The following is a 13,820-nucleotide window of genomic DNA, read 5'->3' as shown; positions in this document are numbered from 1 at the left end:
TTCTTGGAAGTTGGTGGGGATTTTATAGAGGACATTCAAATATGAGTTGAAAGGGTTGAACACAGTTCACATTAAAGTTCCTTCTAACCTGGAGATTCTGATTACTTTTCTCCCTCCTCCAACAGCCACTGCTGCCAGAGTGATTGACAGATTTGATGAAGGGGAAGATGGGGAAGGTAATTTCCTGGCAGTAGGTAGCATTAGAAAACTGGCATCAGCCTCCCTCTTGGACACAGATGAAAGGTATTCTGGCAAGACCACGTCTAGAAAAGCTTGGAAGGCAGACCACTGGGAGCAGACTCTGCCAGGTTCATCTGGTGAGTAGACATACTTGTATGGAACTCTTTCTTACCTAATTTTTTAGGATTAAAATTTTTTTTTTTCTGCAAGATTAATCTGTGTGCCCTACCTATTATCTTAGAAGAGGCCATCTATTTGGTAGTAGAAAGGGCCGTAGAGGTAACTTCATTTCACTTCATAAGGAATCTAAAGGCAAGAGTGGTTAAGTTGCTCTATACTCCTTATAGTCACCATAAAATGGAGTGAAAAAGAAGGCAGTGGATAGTGGATATTGGAGAGGGCTATGTGTTGAAAAAGCATTGTATTTGATGAGCGTGCTGCCCTTGAATTTTGACCTTTTTCCTTCAGTTTTTCAGGTCTTGCATTGAATCACTGTATAATATTAGTTATTTGTGAAACTCGTTTTTTGCCATTGTAAAAATAACATAATCCTTCCCTCTTTCCCTGCAAGAGAGTTAAGAGGATGCAAGCTTACAGTTTTAAAGAATTATAAGTTTTTTAGGCTGGAAGAAGGGGCCAGATGTGGTGATTGAGAGGATGCGATTTGTTTTCCTTTAGAGAGGTCAGCGTGTCATGTTAAGAATCCACAGATAATATAAAAGGAACTATCATTCAGGTCATGATATCTATGATTTAGTCCTTGATGTAGTTCTGGGAGCTCCTGATAAGCTCATTTCATATTCTTTGCCTAGAGACTGATAAAGGAACCAATCATGAGACCACTATGATAATATTTATTGCGTTCTTACCATGTGTCAGGCACTGTATTTAGCTCTTTAATTTAAGTTCTAAGAGCCTGGGACACAGTACATCCTCAAAAATTGTTATCACCATTGTCACTAATACATATCATCTCATTTAATCCTCCCAATACCCCAAGAGGTTGGTATTACTTGTCCCCATTTTACAGATAAGGAAATTGAGGGGCAAATTGGCTAAGTAACTTGCTCAAGGTCATATAGTGAGTAGGTGGAAGAGCCAGGATTCAAATGAAGGCAATCTGACTCCAAGATCTACACTCTTAACTACTACTCTGTATGAATGTTTCTTAATCTGAGAACTGGCACGCATTGAAGAATTGAATGGATTATTTCTGTTAACTGTTTTTGTATGTAGTTATTGTATTTATATTTTTGACAGTTTTATCTGTGTCTTAAATTTATACTTCTGTAAAGAGTACTGAAGACCCATCATGTTTTCATAAAATCTTTATTTTACTGAAGGAAATTATTGGCAATTGATCCCTGTATCTAATAATCATGTTTGCAATACATGGAACTTTTATGGTCTACCATGGAATAGGTTGAATACATACTAAAAACCTCTAGGTATCAAGAGATATCCCAAGTGTGAGTAGAACCAGGAGCCTTAACTAGCACTCTACTATAGGATCAAGTTGAAACTCCTTCTCGTGGAAGACAGGACCCTTCCTGATTTGGTCCCTGAGCAACTCACTATAGTCTAGGCTCATTTCCCACCACTTCCTTGTTCATTCTGCACTCCAGTGCTGTTTCCTGTTTTTCTTCCCCCATAGCTGTGTGATGAGCTGTTTCCTTATGTTTCATAAATAAGATTATAAATGGCTTCTCCACATGAAGCCATCCCTCACCTTTCCAGGAGAGTTAGGTGGTTCCTTCTCTATATACAGTGTACTGATGACATTGTAGTATAATTATTGGTATGCATATCTACCACTGCCACCAGACTATGAACTCCTCCCTGCAGGCAATAAATTCTATTTGTCTTTCCTTAGCCTGGCAAATAATGAGTGTTTAATCAATATTTAGTAAATAGGGTACACGGTTGTGATAGAGATACATTTTTTCAGATGCAGGTTTGGGAAAACTGGTAATCCCAAACACCAGTTGAAATCTTACTGTTCAAGGTCCAGACCAAATGCTTCTTCTTCCTTATATATAGCCTTGCTTAAATTCACTTGCCCCACAGTTAAAATGTTCTGAGTTATTAAAATTCAGTAACCAACAGGAGGGAGAAATTTTGTTAAAGCACTTTTAATTCTTTCTTGAATTGTAGTTTTTATGTCTATCATTCCCCCTGTAACTTTTTGTTAGGGTAGGACCCATGTTCTATTCATCTTTGTTTCCTCCTTAGCATTTTAGAGACAGTAGATGTGTAATAAATATTTGTTGAATTGAATACAGTAATACATGTTTTTCCCCCTGAAAGGTGCCGTAGTGCTTTAGTTGAGATGAAAGGTATGGCCTGGTATTTTTCTCTAGGTAACATCCATTTTTCTCTTTCTTCCCTCCCTTCTTGTTCAGAGAAGGAAATATCTGATGAGGAAGGGTCTGGAGATGGAGATTCAGAGGGCCTGGGTCTGGAGGAGTCTGACGAGGATGACCTGAGTGCTGCTGAGGAGCAGGAGAGTGGTGATGACGGCGAGAGCAGTCTGGCCTGGAGGAAGGAGAGCAGAAGCCGCCCTGCAAAAACACTGAGCTTCAGTGTCCAGAGCATCAGTGACTTTGAGAAATTTACTGAGGGAATGGATGACCTTGGGAACAGTGAGGAGGAGGAAGACGAAGAGGAGGAGAGTGGCATGGAAGAAGGGGACAGTGAGGAAGACTTGGAGGGTGAGAGTGAGGAAGTCAGAGCTGGCGGAGACAGGAGCAGTGAAGACGATGGTGTAGTGATGACCTTCTCCAGTGTCAAAGTTTCTGAGGAAGTGGAGAAAGGAAGAGCTGTGAAGAACCAGATAGGTTTGTACACATGGTTTTGCTGACTACCTATTCTTCAAAGTATCTGCATTTGGTCTACTTTCTGTTTGTTTTTGGCTGTTCTGTCTCTCCTGTGTCCTTCCAATTAGTTTGTGACATGCCCCACTTACCCAGAGGCCTAAAGCCCCATTCCTCTATGCTTAGCCAGCCATTTCTGCGCTGAGCTGCTTAGCTGGTTCTGCTCTAGTACTTCCCGCAACTGTGAGAGATTGAAGAGAAGAGTGTTTTCTCTTCTCCTTGGGTTTTAGCATTCCCGCTCTCATGTAGCAAATACTTGCTTTGAAGATACTGAATTTATTTCCTATAATAGAGTGTTTGTTTCCCTGGCATAAAACTGATAAAAGCTGCGATGCTTAGAGACTGGTATGGTTTCCTGTGTCTCCACCACTCCCCATCCCTGGAAGACTTTGTAATTGAGGGATGGGATTCTTTTTTTCTTTCTCAGCACTGTGGGACCAGCTCTTGGAAGGAAGGATCAAACTACAAAAAGCTCTGTTGACCACCAACCAACTTCCTCAACCAGACGTTTTCCCAGTTTTCAAGGACAGAGGTGGCCCGGAATTTGCCAGCGCCCTAAAAAATAGTAAGAGTATTTACTTATTCCCTATGGGGATACTTACAACTACTTTTGTCAAATGAAGACAACTTTGACTGAAATGGACTGGGTGCTTGAGCCACGTCTATTCTGCTTTCTTCTCATCTGCCCTCTCTCTCTCTTCCCCTTTCCCCTTGGCTTTCTAACTTCTTTAAAGCTCGGGGAACATACTTGAAAACCTAGTGGTATAGACAAAAGGGAAAGAATGAATGACTAAATTCCGTTCATTTAAGTTGGTTGTATCATGTGCTTAAAAGATGCCTTCCTTTGGGAGGTTTTTACCATAGAACAACATGTTAAGGTGATCTTATTTATCTTTCTTTGGGTGGCATAGAGGGAGGAACAAGTTTTGGAAGAGAATTGCTGACAATAAGTCAAAGAAGTCTAGAAGAGAAAAGGAATTTAGAGATTATTTGATTCCTGGTCCCCTCATTTTATAGATGAGAGAACTAAGGCCCACAGTAACTTGTCCAAAGTTGCAGAGCTTGTTCCTTCATGGCAGAGACAAAACTCCAGCTTTTCTGCCTTATGATCTAAGGAGTCTTCCTTTTGCACTGCTCCCTCCTATGTGCTGCTTGCCTGTGTGCCCAGTGGCACTGAAGGACTGGAGCAGGACGGGATTTAGGATGAGTGCACTGTGGTTGGAATCACTGTTTCTCCTGTCCAAGTACTAACCAGGCCCAACCCTGCCTAGCTTCCAAGATCAGACGGGATCAGATGTGTACAGGGTGGTATGGCCATAGGTGGAATCACTGTTTCTTATTTGTACGCTGAGTGTTTTCATTTGCTCTTTAAAACTGTATAGTATCATGGAGTTAAGAATTGGAAGGGACCTGACCTGAGGAGCGTATCTAATTTGGCATCTGCTTCTAGGTAGAATCACCTTAAACCATTCATGATAAATTAATAGGATTTCTAGGGTAGGGAATTCATTGGACATTTCTTGTAGGAAAATACCTGTTTTAAGTATTTTAGGAGTATGACTTTAGGTAATTAGGAATGTGACTTCCTGGAGTCTAATTTTTAGGTTTTGTGTCCTGTCATACTTGAAGTCTGTTTGTTTCCTGTGTGAAATGTCTGGGGGATCCTTCCAGGAACCTTGAATAATCTGTGAGGGTGAGTCTTTTATACCCCCTCCCCCATCTTTGCCTCCTTCTTCCCTTAAATAGATAATAGATAGATGGTTTTCAATTTTTTTTTGAGATTTTTGGAGCACTTCTCTGCTATTTTTAATGCCCTAGTACCCCAATTCCTGATATGCCTTTGGAATGAGACCTAGACTGCTCTAGATTAAATGTCTTAAATGTTGCATGATAAAGCCTTTTCTTTTTTGTTATTTGTTATTCTTCTTGCTTGAGCCTTTTCCATTTTTTTATTCATCTTAAAATACAGATTTTTAAGGGTTAGTCAGTGTCCAGTATAATGGATACATTCGTATTCTTGGATACTGTTTAATTTCTTTAGCCATTCTAATGTTGTTTAAATTTCATTTTGTTCTGATCTTTTACATCTTTTTGTACGTAACCAATTGCATCTTTGCCTCATTGGTGAACTTCAGTTAATCTGACAGATGTCTGTTTATCTGACAGAGTGGTTTGTGGTGGAGGAGGAAGAAGAAAGGAACATGTGATATGTTTGGTATCACATATTCAAAGATGGGAGGATAGTGAATTCTCTAATAACCAGAATTTCTGTGCATAAGAAGGGTAGCTAATTTTTGTTTGTTTCAATTTTCTTTTGGCAACATTACAGAATATGTGGTATATACTTTCCTGGCTTGTCAAATGGAGTTTAAGAAAAATTTCTCAGCTACGTTACTCTGGATGACAAATATATACTGTGCTATATAGCTGGTGTGCAACATAGGCTGAATTTGTACCAAGCCTAGAACAAACTATTAATAGAACTTACTGTCTTCAATTAAATCTCTTTTGAGTTTGCTTGGTCTTACAGAGTACTTAAAGTCAGACTGCCTGGGTTTAGATTTCATCTCAACAATGGATTAGCAATGTGACCTTGGGCTAGTTACTTAACTTCACAGTAAAATGGGGATAATATGGTTGTGAGGATTAAAGGACATAATCAATATAAAGCATTAGCACAGTGTCTGGCACACATCATGCCATAAATGTTAGGTACTGGTATCTTTTTCTGCTGAAAGAGGCTTTTGGCAATGTTCAACCGTATGAACAATGAATGTTTCATTGTTATTAGTGTAACTAACCATCATCCCCACTGTCTTCAGTGTTCTGTTTTTTTATTAGTATTCAGATTCCCTGTAGAATTCATATTAACTATTTGTTCTGGAAAGGGGTAGTGTTACAGTCTACTAATACTTATAATTCAGGTTCACCCTCTTATGACACTATGGAAAGGTGGCTACAGATTTTCTTGTTGTCAAACCCCACCACTGCCTTCCTGAAGCATTTAACCTTTCCTTGAAATACTTTTCTTTGGCTTTGGTGACACTGCATATGTTATTTGGGTTTTCTTGCGTTTCTGATCTCTTCCTTTCTCAGGCTCTTTTATACTTTCAATGCAAATTTCATTGCATTTAGAACCCTGTCCTCAGGTTGTATTTTCTCAATATATATTCCCTCCTTGACACTGTCATTTGATCTCATAGCTCTAACTTCTGCCTCTAAAAGAGCAGATTTCCAGCTATATTCTAGTCACAGTAAACTTCTGGGCATCATGCCTTTGTACATTCAGCACCTTAAACTCTACTTTTCAGAAACTAAATCTTCCTCCCCGCCCCTGTACACATAAACGTAGTCCCCGATCACCTTGGTGTTATATACTGGTAATTTAAATTCTTGAACCGTGAAGTAATTCAAAGAAATCTGTTGATATTTCGGTGGCTGCATGAGTGGTAAGTCATGAAATAATAACCTTGACAAAATTAAGGGATTTTCTGTGCATAAAACCATTTCTCTGAAGAGGTTTGTTTTTTCTCTCTAACTTTCTTCTGAAGTGCTCTACAGTGTTAGGAGGTAGGCCTTTTATGTTGATGTCAATGATATATAAGGAAGAAAGCAAGTTACTTAAGGAAGTTTCAGCATGAGTTATTTAAAATTTTTCATTATGGAATATATCAAACCTATGTAAAAGTAGAATATTTCAGTCTGAGTCTTGTTTAAGAAAAAAAAAGAAAAAGAAAAAAAAGAATAGTACAACGAACCCCATATACCTTCACCAGCTTAAGCAGTGATCAACTCATGGCTGATCTTATTTCTTTTTTCTTTTTGAGATGGGGTCTGGCTCTGTCATGCCCAGGCTAGAGTGCAGTGGCATCATCATAGTTCAGCTGCAACCTCAAACTCCTGGGCTAAAGTGATCCTCCTGCCTCACCCTCCCTAGTGACTGGGACTACAGGTGCACACCACCATGGCAGGCTAATTTTTCTGTTTTTAGTAGAGACAGGGTCTTGTCTTGCTCAGGCTGGTCTCAAACTCCTGACCTCAAGCAATCCTCCTGCCTTGGCTTCCCAAAGTGCTAGTATTACCGGCGTGAATCACCATGCCTGGCTGCCAATCTTATTTCATCTCTATTTGTACTAACTCCTTGCTTTTCTGTTTTGAAGCAGATAATAGACATTCTTTCATTTTATCAATAAATCTTTCAACATATATGTCTAAAAGATAAGGATTTTTTAAAAAATCATAATACCATTATCCCACATAAAAACACTAACAATTATTTCTTAATAAGCATAACTGATTTGGATGGGTGGGAGAATTGAGAGAGCATTTCTGTAACAGGACCTCTCATTGTCTTTTTCAGAGTTTGCTCCATAGCTTTAAATGAAGCGATTAAAGGAAAGCTAAACTTCACCCATAATAAGTTGACCTTTTAGTGAAATGCATTTTATTAATGTATTTAATGAGATGCATTACAAACTACAGTGAGCACTGTGTTTCATTATAGGTCTAAAATGCAATATCATTAAAGACCTTTAATAGAAACAATGGTTGACATTTTGATATTTCCCATAAGCAAAACATCCAAGAACACAGTATAACATAATATAAATACAGAGGAAGTATTAAAATTTTTTACTTGCCTAAGAGTATAAAAACAAATTTCACTATTAATAAATTATATTTTGTTTGTTCCGCCCCATCTTCCCAGTTCTAGTTTATGTTTGCCCTCTTATGTCTTTGTGGCCCTTCTCTGAGACCCCCAAATATATTGACTTGAATGGTATAAAAGGTTTTCTTTTTTCTTTCTTTCTTTTTTTTTTTTGAGTTATATTCCTGCTCTGTTGTCTAGGCTGGAGTGCAGTGGCATCATCATAGCTCACTGCAACCTCAAATTCCTGAGCCATGTGCCCAGCCTAAATTTTTGTTTATTTTTAAGTAGTCAGTAAATTCACATGGTTCAGAATTCAAAAGATACTAAAGACTATACAGGAAAATCATCCTTCTCACCTCTGTACTCCTGCCACCCAGTCCCCTATCCCATAGGCAACCAATTTTATCAGTGAGATCCCCACCTTTTTAATTACTTAGTTGCCTTAGGTGACAAATCCATGAATGCCTGTTTGAGAGTTCTCTCAGTTAACACTTTATGGGTTCATGGCAAAGTTCTCACAGTGATCTGTAGGATCCTAGAATAGTCTTAATTACTTGAGATGGGTTTAAGTATTGCTTGGGACAGAGGCACTTGGAACCTTCTCCAAGTATAGCATTTTGTAGGCTTAAGGACCCTTATTACTGCGTAGACTTCATCTAGCCAAGAAGATGTGAGACTGATCTTTTTGTTTCAGCCGACGGCTGTCATTTTTAAAAATAGCTTTACTGTTCTAATTATAAAGTATGGCATGCTTATTTCAGAAATTCAGAAAATACATAAAAGCATAAAGAAGAAAATAAGGATCAACTGTAATCCTACTGCCTAGAGGGTAACTATAGTTGCCATTTTGATGAATATCCTTCCATACCTTTTTTTTTGTGCTTGTGTGTATGCCACACACACACACACACACACACTCTCTCTCTCTCACTCTCTCCCCCTTTAAAAAACAAAAACAAAAATGGAATTATATAAATATATAATATATACTATTTTTAAGCTTTTTTTCCTACTTAATACATTATTTCATGTCTGTATATTTAGATGTACATCAGCATTTTCAGTGGTTACAGAGTATTCTATTTTATATATTTACTATAATTTATTTAACCAGTCTGTATTGATGGATGCTTAGGTTTGTTCTAGTTTTTCACTTTTATAAAGTATGCTGTGATAAACATCCTTGTACATACATATTTTTGCAATTTGTCTAAAAGTAGCACTGTCCAATAGAAAAATAACGCAAGCCACATAGGTAATTTAAAATTTTTTTAGTTATCACATTTAAAAAATAAAAAGAAACAGGTAAAATTAATTTTAGTAATATATTTTATTTAACCTAATATATCAAAAATATTATTATTTTAGCATGTAATCAATATAAAAATGTTAATGAGACATTTTACATTCCTTTTTTCATGTTAAGTCTTTGAAATCCAGAGTGTATTCCATACTTACAGCTCATCTCAGTTTGGACTAGCCACATTTCAATAGCCACATGTAGCTAGCTAGTGGCTACTGTGTTAGACTACACAGATCTACATTCCCTGGGAATGTCATTGCTGGGACAAAGGACTTGTACTTTTTTTTTCTTTTTAAGGCTTTTGAAATATATTGCCAAACTAGCCCTTAGAGGAATTGTAACAATTTAAATTTTCATCTGTAACAGTTGTTTTCCCACACTCCTGCCTCCACAGGGTATTATTGATCTATTTTTCCTAAACTGTAGGTGGGAAATGAAGGCAATCATTTCTTGATAACTTTCTGTTTGTTATTTACATAATACCTGTTGACTTAGCATTGAAATAATATTTGCTATGTTTTGTCTATTTATTAGAGAATGAGTTCTGTGTAGGCAGACTGTTGGTCCCTATTGAGCTACTACTTTGCCCAACCTAGTTAATTAGGCATTTATATTATGTAGAGAGTAAAGTTGGATCACAGAGCAGGTGCTTTTCCAAAGTAACCAAGTAATAGAACCAGGAGGAGAGTGTCAGATTCTTATGCAGAGATTCCACCTACCCTGAAAAGACCTAGATCTGTCACTGAGCCATGGATGCTAAGGGCACCTTAAAAACTGCAGAAACCCATCTAGTTGGAAAATTCATTTTAACTGTTTTGAGGTTGGGTTTCTTAGGGTTGTCCTCAGCACCAGAAACAGTTCTTAAGAGTGATAAGTTAGGTAAGGAAGCATCCCTGAGTGGGAGTAGTAGCTGGTAGTTCCATAGTAGGATCACTCTATGCAGTATATTCATGGTGAAGTTGTGCATATCATTGCATGATGGACCCTCTTTATGCATACATTTAATTAACTCAGATATAACTATATGTACCTGGCCAAAACAAAAAAAAAAGGGAGAAAGAATCCATTTGTATAGTGCCAATAATGCTGCCTGCCATTTTATTCAGTGAGCAAATGCTGTAGAGTAAGCATGAGATGGTGGGCAGAATATTTTATTGCCTTGGTCATTTTTTGTTCCTGGATACCATAAACAGAGTATGAATCTAGTGTTTAAAGTTACAGCATGCAGTCTTTGGACAGTGTGGTCTCTAAATGTAATCATCTGTGCTTAGTTGATGAAGCGATGTACGCTCTCATGTTTGAGAGGAAAAACAGGCTATGTCAAACTTACTGAACAATAGCACAGTGCTATACTGTATGGGCAATATGAGGGATTTTCAAAGTAGTTTTGTCAAAGCTTGATTTTTGCTTTATGCTCAGGCTTTAGAACCTAACTACTGTATAAGATGCTACTCTATATTTATGTCTTAAAACCTTAAGTTTTATTAAAATCATATGTGAATATGATAAGTAGTACAGAAGCATTCAGGAAGACAATACTCCCTTGCCTTACATTCAGTCTCATTTTATTTCTGTGTTACTTCTGTAATTTTAGATAATTTGTTTATAGCTCTATTTCTTGATTTATTTATGCTCTGTTCTGAAAGATGAGAATGCTGCCAACAGGTGGGGATTGAGGGTTGACTAATTTAGTAACATGGTGGTTATCCTTGACCTTGGAGAGTAGTTTGGTGAAGTGGTGGGCTTACAGGCTTGACTAGAATGGGTTTAAGAGAGAACAGGAAGAAAAGAATTTGAAACAATGAGTACAGACAGCTCTTTCAAGGGTTGTTGCTTTAAAGGAGAACAGAGAAGTAAGACATTAGTTGGTGAAGGATATAGAGGCAAGAGAGGGGTGTTTTGTTTGTTTTCAAGCATGTTTATATGTTGATAAGAATGATCCAGCAGAGAGAGGGAAATTGATGGTGCAGAAGAGGGAGACTTCAGTCATAGAGCAGGTAAGTGGTGGTGGGCCTAGTGCAGAAGAAGGGTGGCCTTAGATAGCAAGCAGTGTGGATTGCTTAACCATGGTGACAGGTGGGAAGATAGTATATAAATAGACACAGATAGGAGTCTGTGAAAATTCTCTTTTGGTTGTGTCCTTTTCATTGAAATAGAAAAGTTTCAAAGGTCAAAAGTTTCAAATGAGGAATAGAGAGGAGAGAGTAGAAATTTTGAGAAAGTATGATATAGTCATTCTATCTTCTTTCCACAACAGTTTTACATTCTGCCCTGCAACTACAGCCAGAATTTCAGTGCTTTATCCACATGTGGACCCAACAAATGGAGTTGAAACCCAACAAATTGCATTTATAATGTTATTACCATGTAAATAAGGTATAATACCAGGGCAGGGAAGAAACTGGAAAGTTGTGTTTTCTTTCCTGTGTGTTCAGAGTCATGGTTCCTGGACCACTCAAAGGAGAATATTCCTAGTTTAGTTCAAGTTTCTAGTTCAGGTAGGTTTTTTATTATCCTGCATCAGTTACTTGATATCATAAGGGGTCCTCATAAGAGGAAGGAAAGAACTAAACTTTTAGTTTGTTACTTGCATTTAGACAATTTATTGTATTTTTTTTCTTAGTTTTCTTTTTTCCCCTTGTAGCTTGGTTTTATCATATCAGTCTTTTTTTCCCCCAAATTTTAAATCATGCAATCTCCTCTATTAACTTTTTCCAGTTAGAATTTTCCAGTTCTCTGGGAGTAATGCACAGTTTTATGCTTGGAACTTCTTGTCATTGCTCTTCTGGGATGGAGCTACTGATTTCAGACTTTTGGGTTCTTGTGTCATTTGTTATCTCAGTTTAGTTTGTCAGTTTGCTGCCAAAGATGCATAGAAGGTAAATGATCGGAGTTCTTGTAGGTTTAAAAGTACTCTGCCCATATTCTTCATTGATATATTCTTCTTTGATTGGGTATATATTTCTAGGTTGAAAATTACTTTCCTTCAGAATTTTAAAGCATTGCCTATTATTAGTTTCCTATTGCTGCTGTAACAAATTATCACAAGCTTGGTGACTTAGCACAAATTTATTATCTTACAGTTTTGGAGGTTAGAAGTCTTAAAATCAAAGTGTCAGCTGGGTTGTGCTCCTTCTGCAGGCTCTATGGGAGGAGAATCTGTTTCCTTTTCCGGCTTTTATAGTCTGTGACATTCTTTGGCTCAGGGCCTTCATCCATCTTCAAAACCAGCAATCCCATCCCTCCAATCTTTCCTTTTTTTATTTTTCAGTTTTAAGCATTATCTGTTGACTCCCTATACTTATACATACTTTCTAGTTATGTTGTTAATTTGTCTCTTCATAATTATATTGTAATTTGGTTAGATCAGTGTTCGGTGTTTAGAGTATATCTATGTAAACACTTCACACTGAGACATGTAATGCATATACTATGATTATTTTTCCTTTCCCTGGCATCGTTTTGTTTTCTAGAGTTAATAATTGTTACATTTTTGTTTCTTTATTTTTCTGTGTAGTAATTCAAGCCCAAACTTTCCTCCAGTTATCTATCTAAATCTCTCCTCCAGATTTCAGTTGCATCAATTTATCGTGCCAGTTTATCTTCCTGAAGAAGTCTTTCCCAGAGCCTTTTGACCTGCTCTAATCTAGACTATTCACCTTCTCAGATGTCCAGCTGTCATGCTGGGCTCTCCCTTTACCATTATCCTGGCAATTACCTTAGTTTCTTGCTTCTGTGGCTCTCCTATTCCAGGATCTTTCTTGGCTACTTCCATGTTTTGGTGAAGCACATCCTCTGATAGCTTGCTGAGAAAGGGTGCATGGGAGATAAGCTTTTTTAAACTTTGATTGTCTGAGAATATCTTTATTCTGTCATCACGATTATGTATAGAATTCTATAGAATGTTCCATCGCCTTTCAGATTCCAAAGGTGCTGTTGATAAATCAGAAGCCGTCTGGTTCCAGATCTTATTGTTTCTTTCTCTCTTTTTGGAAACCAAGGACTTTTCTTTGTCCACAGAATTCTGAAATTTCATAATGATGGACCTTGGTGTTGATCTGTTTTCATCCATTAAATAGAGTAGTTGGAGGGCCTTTTTAATCTAGAAACTCATATCTTTCAGTCCTGGAAAATTTTCTTGAAATTATTTTGTTTTTTATTTTCTTCCCTCTGTTTTCTCTTCTCTCTTTCTGGAAAGCCTGTCATTTGGTATTATACTATTTCTGTGATTCTCTTCTTTTTTGTCTTCCATTTTTCACCTTTCTTTCTCTCTTTTTCTCTCCATTTTACTCTCTAAGACATTTCCTTGGCTTCATTTTCAATCCCTTATATTGATTTTTTTTTTGATTTCTATCATTTTGATTTTATTTCTCAGGATATACATAAAATGTACTTTCTTAAGTATTCCTCCTGAATAGACTGTTTCCTCCAATCTGCTTTTCTTTTCCTTTTGCTTTAACTCCTGTATAACATGTTAGATGTTTTCCTCAGATATCTGATGATCCTTTGCTCTGTTGATTTTTAAGAGTAGGACACCCAGATGTTGATTGGAAACTTTGTATGTTGGACAGGGCTTTTTGTCTATGGTTTACATTGTGAAAAGATCTATCTGGGCCATTTTTGGGGAGTCCCCAGTGTATCTTTAGATCTTTGCTCTTTATGGTATCAAAGTCACTAAAGGACTTGGCGGTCTCCTGCCTGGCAGCCAACATTCTAGGAGGTGAGTAGACTCAGGATCTCAGCATTCAATCTGTAAATTTCAACTTAGTCCCCTTGTTTTTATGATAATATTATACCTTTGCCCTCCACTATG

At 37.4% G+C, this 13,820-nt stretch overlaps 1 protein-coding gene across 1 annotated transcript in view; it reads left to right on the top strand.

Moving 5' to 3' along the window:
- AATF (apoptosis antagonizing transcription factor) overlaps positions 1 to 13,820 on the top strand; it is a 94,627-nt gene that overhangs the window by 1,200 nt on the left and 79,607 nt on the right. The window contains exons 2-4 of the mRNA XM_045525553.1: positions 126 to 317; positions 2,583 to 3,017; positions 3,481 to 3,618. Of these exons, the coding sequence (XP_045381509.1) occupies positions 126 to 317; positions 2,583 to 3,017; positions 3,481 to 3,618 (765 nt within the window). The remainder of the gene's footprint in view (positions 1 to 125; positions 318 to 2,582; positions 3,018 to 3,480; positions 3,619 to 13,820) is intronic.

Source organism: Lemur catta, chromosome 15, assembly GCF_020740605.2.
Source record: "Lemur catta isolate mLemCat1 chromosome 15, mLemCat1.pri, whole genome shotgun sequence".
Lineage (NCBI taxonomy): Eukaryota > Metazoa > Chordata > Mammalia > Primates > Lemuridae > Lemur > Lemur catta.
The sequence above is the reverse complement of the archived record's forward strand: the minus strand, read 5'-3'. Positions and strand labels throughout refer to the sequence as shown.